The sequence below is a fragment of the Neophocaena asiaeorientalis genome, unplaced genomic scaffold, assembly GCF_003031525.2.
Source record: "Neophocaena asiaeorientalis asiaeorientalis breed wild unplaced genomic scaffold, Neophocaena_asiaeorientalis_V1.1 scaffold258, whole genome shotgun sequence".
Taxonomy (NCBI): Eukaryota; Metazoa; Chordata; class Mammalia; order Artiodactyla; family Phocoenidae; genus Neophocaena; species Neophocaena asiaeorientalis.
In genome coordinates this window covers 4,031,569-4,048,664 of record NW_020172591.1, presented here as the reverse complement: position 1 = coordinate 4,048,664, position 17,096 = coordinate 4,031,569, and the positions used below count along the sequence as shown (strand labels likewise).

Sequence of the window (17,096 nt, the reverse complement as noted above, 5' to 3'; positions counted from 1 at the left end):
GTTAATTGACGGTCTTTGAAATGTCTCCACTGTTCTAAATAAGTCTTGGAAATACTAAGGCAAGTAAACCTGGCCTCTACCCTTGCAGGGACCAGTTGGTTTACATGCTGAGGCGACAGCATGTAAACAAATCACTCAAGCAGTAAGACAAGACTCTCCTGAAGAAGTTATAGGATCAGAGAGGAAGGGGCACCCAGTTCTACCACAGTTGGTCTAGAATCGCTTCCCAGAGGATGTGCTTTGTGAGGTACTGGTGCCACACATTAGGCTAGGCTCTGAGGATACAGCTATGTAAAGACATGAACTCTCACTTCAAGGAAATCAGTCTCCTGGGAGGGGGGTGGCTTGTCATCAAGACCCCTAAGGGTGTGGTTCTTACTTCTTTCCTGTCCATTCTTGAAATTCCTCTTCATATACTCACCTTTCACCTCAGCTGCGACACCCCACTGTTCCGCATCTGTGGGCCTTTGTATCTGCTGTTCCTTCTCCTGAAATGCCCACTGCCCTTGTCCCTGGCATCCCTCAAGTTTCAGTGAGGCTTCTCTCTTCTGGGATGCCTACCCTGAGGGTCCTGCAGAGTCTAGGGATGGCCTTCTCCACACATCCACGCACATTCACTGATCAGACGCATCGGGCTTTTGTCGTTTGTGTGCACACATGGGGCTTCCCCACCTGGAAACCCCTCTAAAACAGAGACCCTTTACTTTTTTGCTTTAATCTCCGGCACTGTCACTGCTCGGTGCATATAAGAACCAACAAGTAGTGTTGGTTGAATCTAGGTTGTCACACTGAAGAGGCTGATGGTATTTTCATCATCAGTGGGTTAGACCAGAAGTCTTGGTATCTGACTTTGCCTGCTCACTTGTGGACAGAGATGAGGTGTGTCGGAAACAATTGCACGTTAGGGTTTGTGAATCTGGAAGGCAGGATGTTACTGTTGATTTCTGATTGATCACTGACCTGTTCATTAGTAAGTGTCATTCTGAGTGCACTATATGCACTGAGAATGCCTGAGCTGGTACTCGACAGTGGGTGATGACAAAGAGGCAAGCGAGAAAGCATCTAGCTCTGTTCCTAGACATTGGATACTCAGGCAGGGCAAAAGATCAAGGCATAAAAAGATAAATATCTATAGGAAATAGCAAACAGGTGGCCAAAGAGTGAAAACTCGGACAAAACTATAGTTTTCTGAGAAGGAGAAATACTTTGGGCTGACATGTAGAAGACAGACACATCTTGAGTTGAGGACATCCCCGTAAGCAGGAAGGGCTGGGGCGGGCTGCTTGGGAATGTTGGAGAGTGAGGGGTTTGTGGAAGGAGTAGTGGATAGATAAGGGTAGGGAAAAAAGTGAGATGGTTTTGTGGGCATCTTTTCCAAAGTACATAGGCAGTGGTATTTGAAGAGCATCTTGCATAAGTTATCATTTGTCAAAATAAGAGACTAATATTTTCCTTTTGAGTTTTATTTCCTTAAACTTCATACTTGGGCAGGTACGCATGTGGGATGGTTTAGCTAATGGGGAAATTTGGTCTCTGGGAAAAAAGGGGGTTAATCTTGGGAGAGTTAAGTTATATAGACAAATTGATGCTTTAAATCTTGACTCGAAATCTCTAGGGAATTGGATCCATATCTATTCAGCTTGATTGTTAGCTGGTCCAGGTGAGGGCCCATATCTCCATTGTCTGTATGTAAATGATACAATTTGGGCTTTTTGAGGATTGATAAAGTTACCTTTTTGTTTTTTAATTTAAGACAAATTACCTTATCCAGTATTGATTTGCTTAGACCACTTCTCTACCATCTGCATTTGTATAATCAGGGAATAACAATTAATGATTGCGTTAGCTGATCAGAACAAATTCAGGATGCTGACACTAGTCATTTGATAATTTCCAAAATCAGATCTAACATGGTTTTTGGATTATCCAGTTTTATGGTTTTCTATACCACCGGTCCATCTCTTTCCATATATATCACATATGTAGCAGAAAATTAACTCTGTACCCTAATATATGTGTTTCAAGCTTATATTATCCAATTTTTAGTTAGCAAAAAAGGAAAATTCAGTGTATCTAAGACAATAAATTAGGCATCATCTACTAATGTGATATGTGCCAGTTGGTGACTACCATGTGTCCTGGATCCAGTGAGATTTGTTTCAGCCTACCCTCCCGACACACTGGTACTGGACCTCCATGCCCCTCTTTTTTTCATAAATCCCAGATACACAATTCTCTCCCACTGCCCTCGGGTTCTCCCAGATCCTCACCAGTAGGTATAAGGCCTACTCTCATTCAAAGCTCTGTGCTACCCATTATTCTTTTTCTTATTACCTCCCTTCATGCTAGAAGAATAAATTCCTGCCAGTACTCACTTGAAGTTGTACACCTGAGTTACCAGCCTCTGAAATTTGTTGGACCTTTGTGGGGAAGGGTTCCTGTTCTATGTTGGTTTGCTTCTGAAGGGCATGGCACACTTCTGCATTAGAGATATTACTACTTTCACAGTGGCTTGGTGATACTTTTTTCATATCAGCTAAGCTTGGAACATGTTGATTGGGGCTAAAGTTACATTTTTTTCCTCTTCATTTTTAAAATTAATTTTTTTTAAATGATTCAAAAATTAATAGTTTGGTCATGGTTGTAATGGTTTGTGTTCACGCGTGGGGCTTCCCCACCTGGGAACTCCTTTAGTGCCGAGACCATTTACTTTTGCTTTAATCTCTAGCACTGTCATTGCTCGGTGCATATTAGAACCAACAATTAATGTTGGCTGAACCCAGGTTGTCACACTGAAGAGGCTGATGGTATTTTCACTATCAGTGAGTTAGACCAGAAGTATCAGTATTTGACTTTGCCTCCTTACCTGCAGACAGAGATGAGTTGTTTTGGATGATGTGTGTTAGGGTTTGTGAATCTGGATAGCAGGGTGGTAACATAGCTTTTTGTGCTGGGCATTGGTAAGAGATTAGAAAGGATGAGCCCTTACACTTGAATTAATGGTGGGAATTCTACATAGAAGCTATATTTTAAACTAGTGCTGTCTAAAATAGAAATATATGCAAGCCATATATGTGATTTAAAATTTTCTAGTAACCACATTTTGTAAAAAGTAAATAGAAATAGGTAATAGTAATTTTAATAATATATTTTATCTAAACCAATATATCCAAAGTATTCTTTCAACATAAGTCAATATGAAAAAATTATTGAGCTGTATTTTACATATTCTTTTTATTAATAAGTCTTCCATATCCGGTATATTCTATACTTATTGCATGCCTAAATCCATATGCTAAATTTTCAATGGTTAAAGTTAAATACAGTCCTACCAAAAGAAGAGTATAAAATATTCTTTATATTGCTTCAGTTTTCAAATTTTAATTTACATTAAATTAAATTGGAAGTTCAGTTCTTTTTTTTTTTTTCGCGGTACGCGGGCCTGTCACTGTTGTGGCCTCTCCCGTTGCGGAGCACAGGCTCCGGATGCGCAGGCTCAGCGGCCATGGCTCACGGGCCCAGCTGCTACGTGGCATGTGGGACCTTCCTGGACCGGGGCACAAACCCGTGTCCCCTGCATTGGCAGGCGGACTCTCAACCACTGCGCCACCAGGGAAGCCCGGAAGTTTAGTTCTTTAGTTGCCTTAGCCACATTTCAAGTGCTCACAGCCACATGTGGTTTCTGACTACTGTATTGGACACTGCAGTTGTTGACAGCTGTGGGATTAAGTCAAAATCCTTTCTCACCTCTCTCCATATTCTGAAGTAGGAGCTATACCTCTTTAAGGATATAAGGTTTAAATTTTAATTTATAAATTTTTAAACAACCATTTTAAGGTGGTGATCCAGGCAATGAGGAGTTAACCTAATCTCGGCCAGTTATTATTTTATTAGTTGTTTTAAAACTAAAAAAAAAAAATAGAGTAAATGTTTGTATGGTCTGTAAAGTGTCTGGTGCTTTGCATAAATTCAGTAACTCAGGCCCTAGCACCTAGTTGGCTTTTGGGTGAGCAAGTAAATGGATGAATGAAAACAATCAACATGGAGCATAAATAAATGAGTACATATTTTATTTTATGTAATAGTTATAAATGCTTTTGAAATTCAGGAAAATAAAGCCCTTGTCTCATTTTTCCATCACTCCCCTAATCTAAAAACCTTGGGAAAAAAATATTTAAAATTCAGCTGGAACAATGATTATTAATAATATTTAACAATGTTAGTAATAATAATTGGAAGCCATTTCCACCTTAAAAATGGCAATCTGGAAAACGGGGCCATGGTCGTTTTCTTTGAGTTTGAGAATTTACAAACCTGTCACAGCATCATGATGTGTATATTGCATTGCTCACTACAATTTTCCATTAAATGTTTAATTTATTGAATTCATGTAGATCAATCTCAAAGTGATTTAGTAAATAAATGTTTCAAACATTATCATTAAAAAAAAAAAATTTAGCTGGAATCTAAGAGGAACTCTGAGACAGTTTTCCAAAGCAGCGTTAATAACGTGGAGTATTTTTTAGTTGTAGCACATACACCCTGAGAAGGGATTGCCAAGCTATGGAGTGATGTTTACTGGTTACTCTTTTTCCAATTTTTTTTAATGTTTATTTATTTATTTTCTTATTAGTTATCCATTTTATACACATGAGTGTATACATGTCAATCCCAGTCTCCAAATTCATCCCAGCACCACCACCACCCCCCCGCCGCTTTCCCCCCTTGGTGTCCATACATTTGTTCTCTACTTCTGTATACCAATTTCTGTTCTGCAAACCAGTTCATCTGTGCCATTTTCTAGGTTCCACATATCTCTGGGCTTTCTATCCTGTTCCATTGATCTATATTTCTGTTTTTGTGCCACTACCATACTGTCTTGATTATTGTAGCTTTGTAATATAGTCTGAAATCCAGGAGCCTGATTCCACCAGCTCCATTTTCCTTTCTCAAGATAGCTTTGGCTATTCGGGGTCTTTTGTGTTTCCATACGAATTGTGAAGTTTTTTACTTGGTTCTTCCCTTTCATCACTTTAAGTATATCGTGCCACTCCCTTCTGGCTTGTAGAGTTTCTGCTGAGAAATCAGCTGTTAACATTATGGGAGTTCCCTTGTATGTTATTTGTCATTTTTCCCTTGCTGCTTTCAATACTTTTTCTTTGTCTTTAATTTTTGCCAGTTTGATTACTATTTGTCTCAGCATGTTTCTCCTTGGGTTTATCCTGTATAGGACTCTCTGCACTTCCTGGTTATTTCCTTTCCCATGTTAGGGAAGTTTTTGACTATAATCTCTTCAAATATTTTCTTGGGTCCTTTCTCTCTTCTCCTTCTGGGACCCCTATAATGCGAATGTTGTTGTGTTTAATGTTGTCCCAGAGGTCTCTTAGGCTGTCTTCATTTATTTTCATTCTTTTTCTTTATTCTGTTCTGCAGCAGTGAATTCTACCATTTTGTCTTTCAGGTCACTTGCCCGTTCTTCTGCCTCAGGTATTCTGCTATTGATTCCTTCTAGTGTGGTTTTCATTTCAGTTATTGTATTGTTCATCTCTGTTTGTTTGTTCTTTAATTCTTCTAGATCTTTTAAAAACATTTCTTGCATCTTCTCAATCTTTGCCTCCATTCTTTTTTGAGGTCCTGGATCATCTTCACTATCATTATTCTGAATTCTTTTTCTGGAAGATTGCCTATCTCCATTTCATTTAGTTGTTTTCCTGGGGTTTTATCTTGTTCCATCATCCAGTACATAGCCCTCTGCCTTTTCATCTTGTCTGTCTTTCTGTGAATGTGTTTTTTGTTCCACAGGCTGCAGGATTGTAGTTCGTCTTGCTTCTGCTGTCTGCCCTCTGGTGGATGAGCCTCTTTTTCCAATGTTAAGAAAGCTTTGTGACATTTTCTCTCTCAGTGTCTGTATTCCCCAGGTGGTTTAAATTCTCTAGTGTTGCTGAGTGTGATGTGAAAGCAATTGATGGGTCTTTTCTGGTTTCCTCTAGATGTGCTAGGTGACAATATAAACCCATTACAGAGTACCCCTTCTCCTTTCCATTTTGCTTTTCCATTTCCTGATCTACAGAATTTCAAATTCCTAATCCAAGTCCTAAGGAGACTAGGACCCTAACATGCCCAGATAACAGAAATCTAGTAGCTACATTTTTTAAACAAATAAAAAGAAATAGGATTAGTTTTAACAGAAACATAGGTACATCAACATCCTAGTCTCCTTAGGAAATGGATTAGGAACTTGAAATTTTGCAGATCAGGAAATGAATGCAGAAAATTTGCATTAGCAATGTTTATTTTCAAGAGACTTTTAATGCAAGATTCTGACACCTGTTCGTATTTCATGCTACAATCTATATCTTAAAGGCAAATGTATAGTGCAATACGTTTGACATATCACTTATGCTCTCCCAAACCCATCTTCAGTGAGAACCTCTACCAATGAGTTCTGTAAAATGATGCACTTGGTTTCCCAGAGGGGATGTTTCTCAGGAGACTGATCCCAGGGTTGAGATGAAGATTTACAGGAAGATTTTCAGGATACTCCTTTTTTAGGCTCGGGCAGATAGGGAAGAAGTGGGAAGTGATCTTTGATGGTGAAGGAATAGTTAATCCATTGTAGAGTTTCACATTGTAGTCCCTGTTACAGAGGCGTGGCCAGATTTAAACAAGCAAGCAAACATTTTCTACTCTTATGCCAGTTCAGTACATAGAGAGGGACTGAAATCACTCAGGCTGTCCTGCGCCTCTGCTGTACCTGGGTCTTTGTTGCAAATGAGGATGCTTTATTCATGCAGTTTCTTTTACAGGATTGAGCCAGGCCCTGCTTTAGTGCTGTTGGTATCACAATGAACAAAAGAGATGCCCGCATGAAGCTTATACTCTCCTAGGGGAAGCAGACAGTAGTACACACAAACAATATGCAGTCTAATGTCAGAGTGACTAAGTAGTATATAGAAGATGACAGAATCTGCTGTTCAGCAGATGATGGGGAGGGTAGGTCTCTCTGAGGTGGAGACATTTGAACATTGACCTGAATGAAGTGAGGCAACAGGAGTGTTCCAGGTAGCAAGTGCAAAGGCTCTGAGATGGGAACAGCCAGATAGGGCGTGGGGAATCAGGTTGGCGGTGGCAGATCATGTAGACTCTATACTACAGGACCTTATAGGCTTTTGACTTTTATTCTAAAAGCAATAGGAAACCATTGGAGCATTTACACTTTAATATCTTCTTAACCATTTTTGGGTCATGAACTTCTTTGGCAGTCTGGTGAAGCCTGTGGAACCCTCTGCAGAATAATATTTTTAAATGCATAAAATAAAATCCAGGGGATTTTAAAGAAAACAATTATATGGAAATATAAAGATTGAAGTCACCTTTAAGGGACACACATGCTCCGATTTACATTTTCAAAGGGTTGTTCTGACTGCTGCAGCAAGAATAGACTGTAGGGGCCAAGGATAGAAGCACAGAGACCAGTGAGCTTGGAGCCAAGCTGTTTTCATCTACCCTGTAGGGCAATGGTCTCAAAATAGGGTTGTGCAACACAGTCTTTTTGAGTGCAGGAAGAAAAATGTATAACTTCTATTTATATTTAATTGACCCTAATTCTTTTAAATTTCTATATTGAGTGTATGTTTTATAATATCCTAATATATTAGGACATTAGTACATTTATATAATTCATGAATAAATCTGCATGTATTGAAGGTACATGTTCAAAAGGTAATGGTAACGATATATTTTGATCAATCAAATGTGATGTTTGTGATGTAGGAAGAGTTACTCTATAAGAAACTAAAAAAAAAAAAAAAATGCCACACCGCTTTAGACCACATTCCATTTCAGAGGCCATTTTGTGGGGAAGCATGAATTTGTGCCATGATTCAGCCTTGCTAAATGTCAGTCCTGTTTCTCAAGCATCCTTAACTCTCCTTAAGAGCCCTCATATGGCTATAAATCTATTTACACCTGATTAGACCTACTATCACGTCTGACGTGACACATACTCCCCCAGGGAAATGAGTTTCCTGGGGTTAATAATTTCCAGAAAGGAAAAGCAGTTCTTGATGTTCCCCCTGAAATTCTGAAGAGCGGCTTCTACTGCGGGCCCTGTGAACCGTGCAGGCACTGTCATGCTCTCCTATACATCCTCTTCGTCACGTGCTTGCCTTCATTGACACACTCCTTCGGGACTTGAGTCCTGATGTTTGAAGCTTGTCTCCCATTTGCCTGTCTCACAGAGACCTCTCTTGAACATTTTTGTTCACTCTTGAGATGCAGTGAGCCAAATGCTGGGCATTCTAGGTGCCGCAAGTGTAGCGTGGGGCAGGGCTATGACATTTTCTGTTTTATACCCAGGAATAGGACCTGGAGTGGAGCAAGGACAGAAGGGAGGGTGAGGCAGATGAGCTGATTTTGCATGAATCTGTTCAGTTATTACTGAACTGCCTTTTTCTTTTCTTTTCTTTCTTCCTCCCTCCCTCCCTCCCTCCCTCCCTTCCTTCCTTCTTTTCTCCTACACCCCTTTTACCCCCTGTCTTTTTTTTCTAAAAGCCTTTGTTTTCTTTTATAAAGAAAGCCATTCTTTTCTAAAGAAGGAAACCCAAGCCTTTCATAAAATGAGCAGAAACCTTCAGGTACGGTGTTAGGATAAAAACTAATGCATTGTGGGTGTAGGTTCTGCCCCCAAGATCCAGCAGTCAGGTGTTGGTGTCTGGGGGATGTAATCTTGGCCATGCAAAGTGCTGACGGAAGAATTTCACTGACTTGAGAGTAGATATTAGTTTGTGGAAGTGGGTACAGAACCCAGAAACTAGGCCAGCCTAACCACACTATTTGTGAGCTTTAGATAGGAAATTGTATTCCCAATTCTTTGTATTTTTCCTGTCCCTCTGATTTCTGAACTCTCCCTGTTTCAGGCACTACTCCTTCATTTGGCTCTGTTCTTTCTTGGTTATTTTAAATTTCTTATTAGTGAGTATTTGCGGAAATGGCAACTTGTAGGTCAATTACTCAGGAGCTAGAAAAATAACTTGATGCATCACTGTAGCATAACTTGGCTAAACTAGCAGGGCACAGAGGGTCTTGTCCGTAGTGTTATTCTGTATAGCACCTGCTGCAAGCAGGAAACAATGTTAGGTGACACGATTCAGAGCTAAGTCAAGCTGTTTGTAGTTTCTGTCTGTGCAGTGGCAAAAGGGATGCAGCGACTGGAAGGACACTGAAATAGCTACTGGGAAGAGGATGGTTGGTTTGTGCCAGGAATTAACAGAGCATCTACATTATTTTCTGGGAAATCACTAACTCCTTGCTATTATTTGTCAGAATAGAACAGAACAAAACTGGTTAAAAAAAATTCAGCAAGGGGAAAAGCAAACTCTTTGAAATTTTAAAAAAATATACCCAAAGACATCTACTTTAATCTCCCTCATTTTCTGTGTCCTTCCTGTGTCCTTCAGAACGTAGTTGCCTGTGATGGACGGGTCTGTTCGATTGTGGGATTGATTTTGGGGACTGGATGTCTCTGCTTGTTGCTGTAGAATGTCATGGGATTTCCAGATGCCTTGTTGCATTTGGGGTATGCTTGGTACCCAAGGTTCCAGGACCCTCCAGTTTTACTCTCATTTGAAGGCCTTTGAGGGTGGAAGGTATTTTGAATTTCTGAAGTCTTTGGTGCCTCATTCTCCGTTTCTTGTTGTTGTTTGTGTCAGATTTGTTTGAAGTAACAGAGCCTCGTGGGTGATCAATAACATTAAGTAAATGATGCCAACAGGCCTCTCTGAGAGGGCACTTCTCTCTCCTACTTGGGTCTCTTATTTCCCCTTCAGCATCCCACCCATTCAGAGCAGATCTAAAGAGCACAGTTTTTCTGGTCCATTCTCCATCAGTATACTGAGAAAATACTTAAAACTTAAAAGGACTCTCTGTTTTCCAATATTTAGTTTGCCCAGAGTGACTCTAGACCCAGCTGTCTGGAGCCTGAGCCCTGGAAGTTCGTACTGACGGCCAGTTAGACCTGTCTCCTCAGCAGCCTCTGAGAATATAGACGAACGGGGAGGAAAGGGGGTTCAGATTAATTGAACATTTACCTTGTGCCAGGCTTTGGAAATGCCTTATACACAACGACTTATGTAAGCCTCACGATAAACACAGGCATCTCACCCCCACTTGACAGATAAGGACCCTGAGGCCTGGTGTCTGCAAAGAATGAATAAGATCCCAGGTGTGCTAACTCCAAAGCTGACTTGACCCCTCCACTCTTCACCTTCTCTGCAGCAAGCGCACTTTTCCAAAATTGTGGCTTTAAGTATCCAGAAGGTGAACTTTTAACACCGCTCAGTGATTCTTTTTTTTTTTTTTTCTGGTTTCCAAAACTGAATGGGTTTCCTCCTGCGCTTCTGGCCCTCCTTCATGTCCTCTTGGTTCGATTGAAAAGAAATGCCTGTGTTTCTCATTCCTCTTCTCCATGGGTTTTACAGAGCAGCAGCCCACTAGGGCACCAATTTAATGAAATGAAATTTTTCAATCATGTTTGGTTCAATTCTAGGTGATACAAATAAAGAATTGTGAATGCTTTGTAGTTAGGTTCAAAGGGAAGGAAAAAGGTAGAAAGAAGAAACTGGGTCAAGTATAGTACCTGGGCAATGTCTCCTTAAGTGCTGCCAAGTGAACGTTGAGCTATTAAAAATGGAGAAATAATGGGGCAGCCGTACTACTTTGGCACTTGTGTATCTGGAAATTTCAGGTTTAGCAGTTTATAATACTTACCTATGCCAGGCGTTGTTCTAATTTATATATAGTACATATGTATATTAATTTATCCTCTCCAAACCCTTTAAGGTACATATCTCTAAGAAAACAGAGGCACAGAGATGTTGATTAACTTGCCCAAGGATAGACAGTTAAGGGCGGAACCAAAAGTTGAGCCTAGGAAGGTTGGCTTCAGAGCTGTTGACTGCTATGCTAACCAGCCTCTCAGTTACAGGGCTCGGTAACTCTCATGATTTCAAAGATCATTTTTCTTCTTATTAGAACCAGCCCACCATACAGTTGGAAGGGTAAGTATTTGTCATGTTTGATGACAGACGTTGATGGGTTAAAAAAAGGTCTTAGGAAAATCATGCACTTTCTCTTCCATATTCCTCAATCTGTATTTACTGTGCGAAAAGGTCACTTGAGCACAGAGCTCGAATTTCGTGCTTCTAAGCAGCTTCACCGTGGCTGAAACCTTGCTCTACAAATTGACTTTAAAAATATTTTGTAATAATGTGTATCACGCTCAAATATGAACGCTCTGGAGTCATTAAGTGATGAGCTTCTTAAATAGGACTTTTGCAACTGTATTTCACATAAATGCCGGGAATCGTTAAGTGATTTTTGTTTTACTCTCAGATCGTAGCCTTTTCTCGTGACTGTCCATCCACTCACATTTACTGGAAGGAACTGGGGTTCTGGGAGACCTGAGCTCTTTGCCTTGTCAGTCAGCTGCCTGGCTACAGTTTGTGGTAGGAGGGAAGAGAGGGGAGAAGACTAAATAGGCTGAAATGGTAAATTACTGTAGGTTCTGGAGAAAAATAGAATTAGAAACATTTGTGGTTCAGATGAAAATAGCACACTTCCTTTCTGCTTGGAGTCGGGGGGAGGGGGTCAAAGTGCTCCAGGGAATAGAAAATAAATAAAAATTGATCCCTCACCAGTTGAAGGAAATGCTCTGACTCTGGGAACTGAAATGACAGCTCCAGATTTGAAGATCTTGTGAAACCACTTTTGAAGGTTAAAAAATAAAATAAAATAAAATAAAATAACAAGAAAACACCAGGAGACTTAAAAAAAAACAAAACAAATGTGACATACTGTGTTAGGAAATGCAGTCTTTCAAGAATGATTTCACAGCCCTTTTCCAAGACTGTAGAATAGGTAGCAGACCCTGATCAGGTGTGTGCCCGTTTTGTTCCTGTTGCTGACCATGGTCATTCCATCTCTTCTTGCAGGTGAGAAGCCTTATAAGTGCTCATGGGAAGGGTGTGAGTGGCGTTTTGCACGAAGCGATGAGCTCACAAGGCACTACAGGAAACACACAGGTGCAAAGCCCTTTAAATGCAACCACTGCGACAGGTAAAGAAACTTAGAAGCTGCTGGGATGGGGAAGGGAGTTGCTGAAATGGGTGGGGGGGTGCTGGTCGTGTGCTCTTGGGTTTATCACAAGCCTCTCTTGCAGAGACTCAGGCCTGGGAATGCCTTTTACTTCTCCATGGAGAAAACCAATTAGATAAGGGTGCCTCCTTGCATGTAACCAAGAGATGATGTGAATTCTTGGATCAGTTACATAAGTATTTAACGAGCACCAGAACTGTGATAGTCACTGGGTATCAATAAGACATAGCTCCTACCTACCCTCAAGGGGATGATGTGGCAGATAATTTTAGTGTAATAGGAAAAGTGATAGGATAGAGAATGGCCACCTGTAGCTTCTGATCTTTCTATTAACATCAACACTATTTTTCCTCATCCTTAATAACGTGAAAGAATAGAAAGCCTGCTTAATGGAGGGAAGGTGAGTTATAAGGCTTTTCTTCGAAGCACTGTTGGAAACGAATTTGCTGAAGAGAGTTCCCATTCTTTGGGGGGCCTGAACCATCCTTTCTTCTTTGAAAATAGGTACAAAGTTCTAAAAGTTGGTGAGGCTTTGAGAACTTATCCTATAATTCAATTTCAAACCTTCAGCATTTGATAGTGGAAGAAAGAGCACGTAGCAGCAGATTCTACGCAAGTAATAGTATCTGACAGCCCTGGCATTATCAACCAATAAACCCCAAAATGGAGACTCTGCAGGCCAAGGTGAAGGCAGGATTAGGTTTAGACATAATCAAATAATGGGCTTGCATCTGAGCGTGTTAGCCTTCTAATCCTATTTCTGTGTTTAAAAGGAAGCTTAAGAAAATTAACCATCTTTTTAATGCACTACTAAAGGTCTTGGTTATGATGAGAAAAATGCTTCTAATACGATAAAAGCCCTGAAAGCCTCAGGGTTCCCCGGCTCAGCCAGCAGTTCACAGGCTGGCAGGAGGGGTGAGCAGGATGTCTGCAGAGGCCTGGCTCTCTGTCGGAGGAAATGCAATGGTTTTCCCATCCTGCCCCCCTCATCGCTGTGCCGGCACCTCCCTCACCAGACCTTCCTCTGGAGTAGTGCCTGTTTGTTTGGAGAGCAGGGCAAGAGTGGCCAAATCTCATGGGTGGCCACTTGGCTTGGAGCTCCTTTAAGATGCTTATAAAGGAGCATTCAGGTTTTTCCTCCTTTTTTTTTTTTTTCCTTTTTCCTGAAGAGGCTATTTTCCTCTTATCTTCATTCTTGAAGAACTAAATAAAGCCCCCCATGCCTCCTGGAGCCCAAAGATAACCTCCCACCCCAGGGCTGAGGAAGTACATTCCATGAAGCTATTGTCTCTCATTCCCTTGGAGCTCTCTTCTGCTACCTAAAAACACAACCTGTTTTTTCATTTCTATCCCATTACCTCAAAGTCCCCCTAAATTTATGTGAATCAGCAGCTGTTCTTCTACAGATTATATTTCAGTGATGTTTCTCCTTATTTGATATCGTCTCTCGACTCCCATCTCAAGTTCATTCCTCTCTAACCCTGGCTACTCATAAAGAAGTTATATAGATGGTGACTCTTTGACCACAGCCCTTTGAGGAAGAGCCTTATATCAGTGGGGATGAAGAGGATCCTTTGTGAGTTGTCAAAGTGTGGTGGTAGTAGGTACACACGAGTCGCCTTGCCCTGAAGGGTGGTGAGGCTGTTACTTGGAGGTGGTGCATTATGGATGGCCATAATCTGGGGAAATTGCCAGTTAGCATTCCTCTCTTTAGGTCCACCGAGTTACTGAGCAGTATGCAGCTGTCCAGCACTTGACACGTTAGGATTAAACCTGACCATTTGTGTGATTTATATGGAGAAATATTTCACACCTACTGGATATTTCAGTGAAGGAGATGTCAGGGATGGGTAATTTGGTTAGTCTTTTGCTTTATTTTCCTCATTGAAATATACTCTGGTTTCTGGAGTTAGAAACTTGAGGAACAGGTGGTACAAATTCTGTGACGTGGTATTTGGGGGAGCTGGTGAGTAGCTCAGAGTCCTGTGACATGGGCCAAGGGTCATTGCATTTCAACAGTGTCAGAAATCAGGGGGAGGAGTCTCATTCGTGTGTCCTGACAGGCAGCACCTTGTACTTCAGTTGCAGGAATTATGCTAAGACTAGAGCAGGTCTGGGAGGTGACGTGGGGAGTTGGAGTGGTCCCAAAGCTGATGGAAGGAAAGCCTGGAGCGACCGGGGACTTGGCATTCCTTAGAAGACTTTACCTTCAGAAACAGAGGGCATCTGTAGCCCTTAGCAGGACACTGAAGCCTATTGGGCCCAAAGGGTGTATGAGCCCAAGAAACCTATCTCTTGCCTCGTTTAATTTAGCAATCAGACCGCCTAGAGGCCGAACTAGAATTAGGGTTTCTTGTCCTTAAAGCAGGTACCTCCTGGAGCCCAAATTATTTGATTCTGCATTTCTAGATGCAAAAAAGTATAAGTCTAACTTATACTTTTATTTTGCCTGAAGGGTAGATTAAACATACATGAGTTTTTCTTTGTCTTGCTAACATTTAAAATTGCTAAGTGCCACAAAGATCTCTATTCCTAGCTTTGTCTGAAAAACGCAGAAGATCTGGTAACAGTGGGCTCACATTCCCACGTGGCCGTGATTTTCTGGTGCTGAAGAGTCATCACTACCTTTCAGTGATGGCCCTGTGGTCACTCATTTCTCACTGTCCCTCCTCCCCCACCACAGTCTCCCCAGTGAGAAGGCAGAGCATCCATCGCCGTGTATCATCACACTTCTCGTTATGTCCTCTTAATCCATGCCTTATCAGAAGTGGAATCACATAGTTTAACAGTGCTGTGTGTTTCTTACACTTCACCCATTGCACCCATTTTCTTTATCTGCCTGGCCCCTGAGGACATTGGGTTTTGTGACCTCTGGCTTCAGGTCTGGGTTAGAGGAGAAAGCAGTGAGGTGACTCTGCCATTTTCTTACTGTCAAACTCAACAGTGCAGCCCACTCAGTGATCGGCTGCTTACAGCGCTGAATCTTCTTTCTCAGCCCACAGAGCATGAGGCTGCTGATGGTGGTTGTCAGGGCTGTTTCCACAAGTGGTCATATGCAGATATAATCTAGGGAGACTGCTCCCGGGGTAGTACCTCCAAGATCCTGGGAAGTTTAGAGGAGGCATTTTGATCTTTGATCTCTAAGTCAGCTCAGTAAGAGGTGGTGACAAATACCAACCCCTATCTGGCCCTTCAGTGCCCTAGAGGATTGCTATCAGCTTAATGCCCATGTGACTTTACTGGGCCTTTTTCATAAGCAGCAGAAACTACAATAGGGGTTTGACTAGTTCTCTGTAATGAACAAATTTCAATCATTAAGGACCTTCTTATTCAAGGTCATCTGACTGCTGTAGAGTCACAAATACCCTCTGGGGGTATATTACCTTACAATTATTTGATTCTGCATTTCTAGATGCTGAGTTTATTACTTTTTACTTTACTATTCCTATGTGGAACTCAGTAAGTATGAATTAATAAATATAAATTAATCATGGCTAAGTATCTTGCTGGTGTACTAGATTTAAATAAAACCTCAGTGGTGAGGGACCTAGTCTAATTTTTGTTTTTTAACGTCTTTTTTTGGGGTATAATTGCTTTACAATGGTTTGTTAGTTTCTGCTTCATAACAAAGTGAATCAGCTATACATATACATATATGCCCATATCTCCTCGCTTTGCGTCTCCCACCCTCCGTATCCACCCCTCTAAGTGGTCACAAAGCACCAAGCTGATCTCCCTGTGCTATGTGGCTGCTTCCCACTAGCTATCTGTTTTACATTTGGTAGTGTATATATGTCCATGCCAATCTCTCACATCGTCCCAGCTTATCCTTCCCATTCCCCGTGTCCTCAAGTCCATTCTCTACGTCTGCATCTTTATTCCTCTCCTGCCCCTAGGTTCTTCAGAACCATCTTTTTTTTTTTTTTAGATTCCATATATATATGCTGGCATACGGTATTTTTCTCTTTCTGACTTACTTCACTCTGTATGACAGACTCTAGGTCCATCCACCTCACTACAAATAACTCAGTTTTGTTTCTTTTATGGCTGAGTAATATTGCATTGTATTTATGTACCACATCTTCTTTATCCATTCATCTCTCGAGGGACACTTAGGTTGCTTTCGTGTCCTGGCTATTGTAAATAGAGCTGCAATGAACATTGTGGTACATGACTCTTTTAGTTTTCTGGTAGCATCTTGAGGATTCTCTATGTATAGTATCATGTCATCTGCAAACAGTGACAGCTTTACTTCTTTTCCGTTTTGGATTCCTTTTATTTCTTTTTATTCTCTGATGGCTGTGGCTAAAACTTCCAAAACTATGTTGAATAATAGTGGTGAGAGTGGACAACCTTGTCTTGTTCCTCCTTGATCTTAGAGGAAATAGTTTCAGTTTTCACCATTGAGAACGATGTTGGCTATGGGTTTGTCCTATATGGCCTTTATTATGTTGAGGTAAGTTCCCCCTATGCCTACTGGAGGGTTTTTATCATTAATGGGTGTTGAATTTTGTTGAAAGCTTTCTCTGCATCTATTGAGATGATCATATGGTTTTTCTCCTTCAATTTGTTAATATAGTTTATCACATTGGTTGGTTTGCGTATATTGAAGAATCCTTGCATTCCCGGGATAAATCCCACTTGATCGTGGTGTATGATTCTCTTAATGTGCTGTTGGATGCTGTTTGCTATTATTTTGTTGAGGATTTTTGCATCTATGTTCATCAGAGATATTGGCCTGTAGTTTTCTTTCTTTGTGACATCCTTGTCTGGTTTTGGTATCAGGGTGATGGTGTCCTCGTAGAATGCGTTTGGGAGTGTTTCTCCCTCTGCTACATTTTGGTAGAGTTTGAGAAGGATAGGTGTTAGCTCTTCTCTAAATGTTTGATAGACTTCACCTCTGAAGCCATCTGGTCCTGGGCTTTTGTTTGTTGGAAGATTTT

The 17,096-nt window shown here is 41.0% G+C and overlaps 1 protein-coding gene across 6 annotated transcripts in view; it reads left to right on the top strand.

Annotated features, from left to right (window-relative positions):
• KLF7 (KLF transcription factor 7) overlaps window positions 1–17,096 on the top strand; it is a 105,606-nt gene that overhangs the window by 75,818 nt on the left and 12,692 nt on the right. For all 6 annotated transcript variants that reach the window (XR_003002331.1, XR_003002329.1, XR_003002328.1 and 3 more), the window contains exon 3: window positions 11,991–12,114. Coding sequence is in view for 2 of the 6 variants with exons in the window: in XM_024738305.1 (XP_024594073.1) it covers window positions 11,991–12,114 (124 nt within the window). In the remaining 4 variants the exon portion in view is untranslated. The remainder of the gene's footprint in view (window positions 1–11,990; window positions 12,115–17,096) is intronic.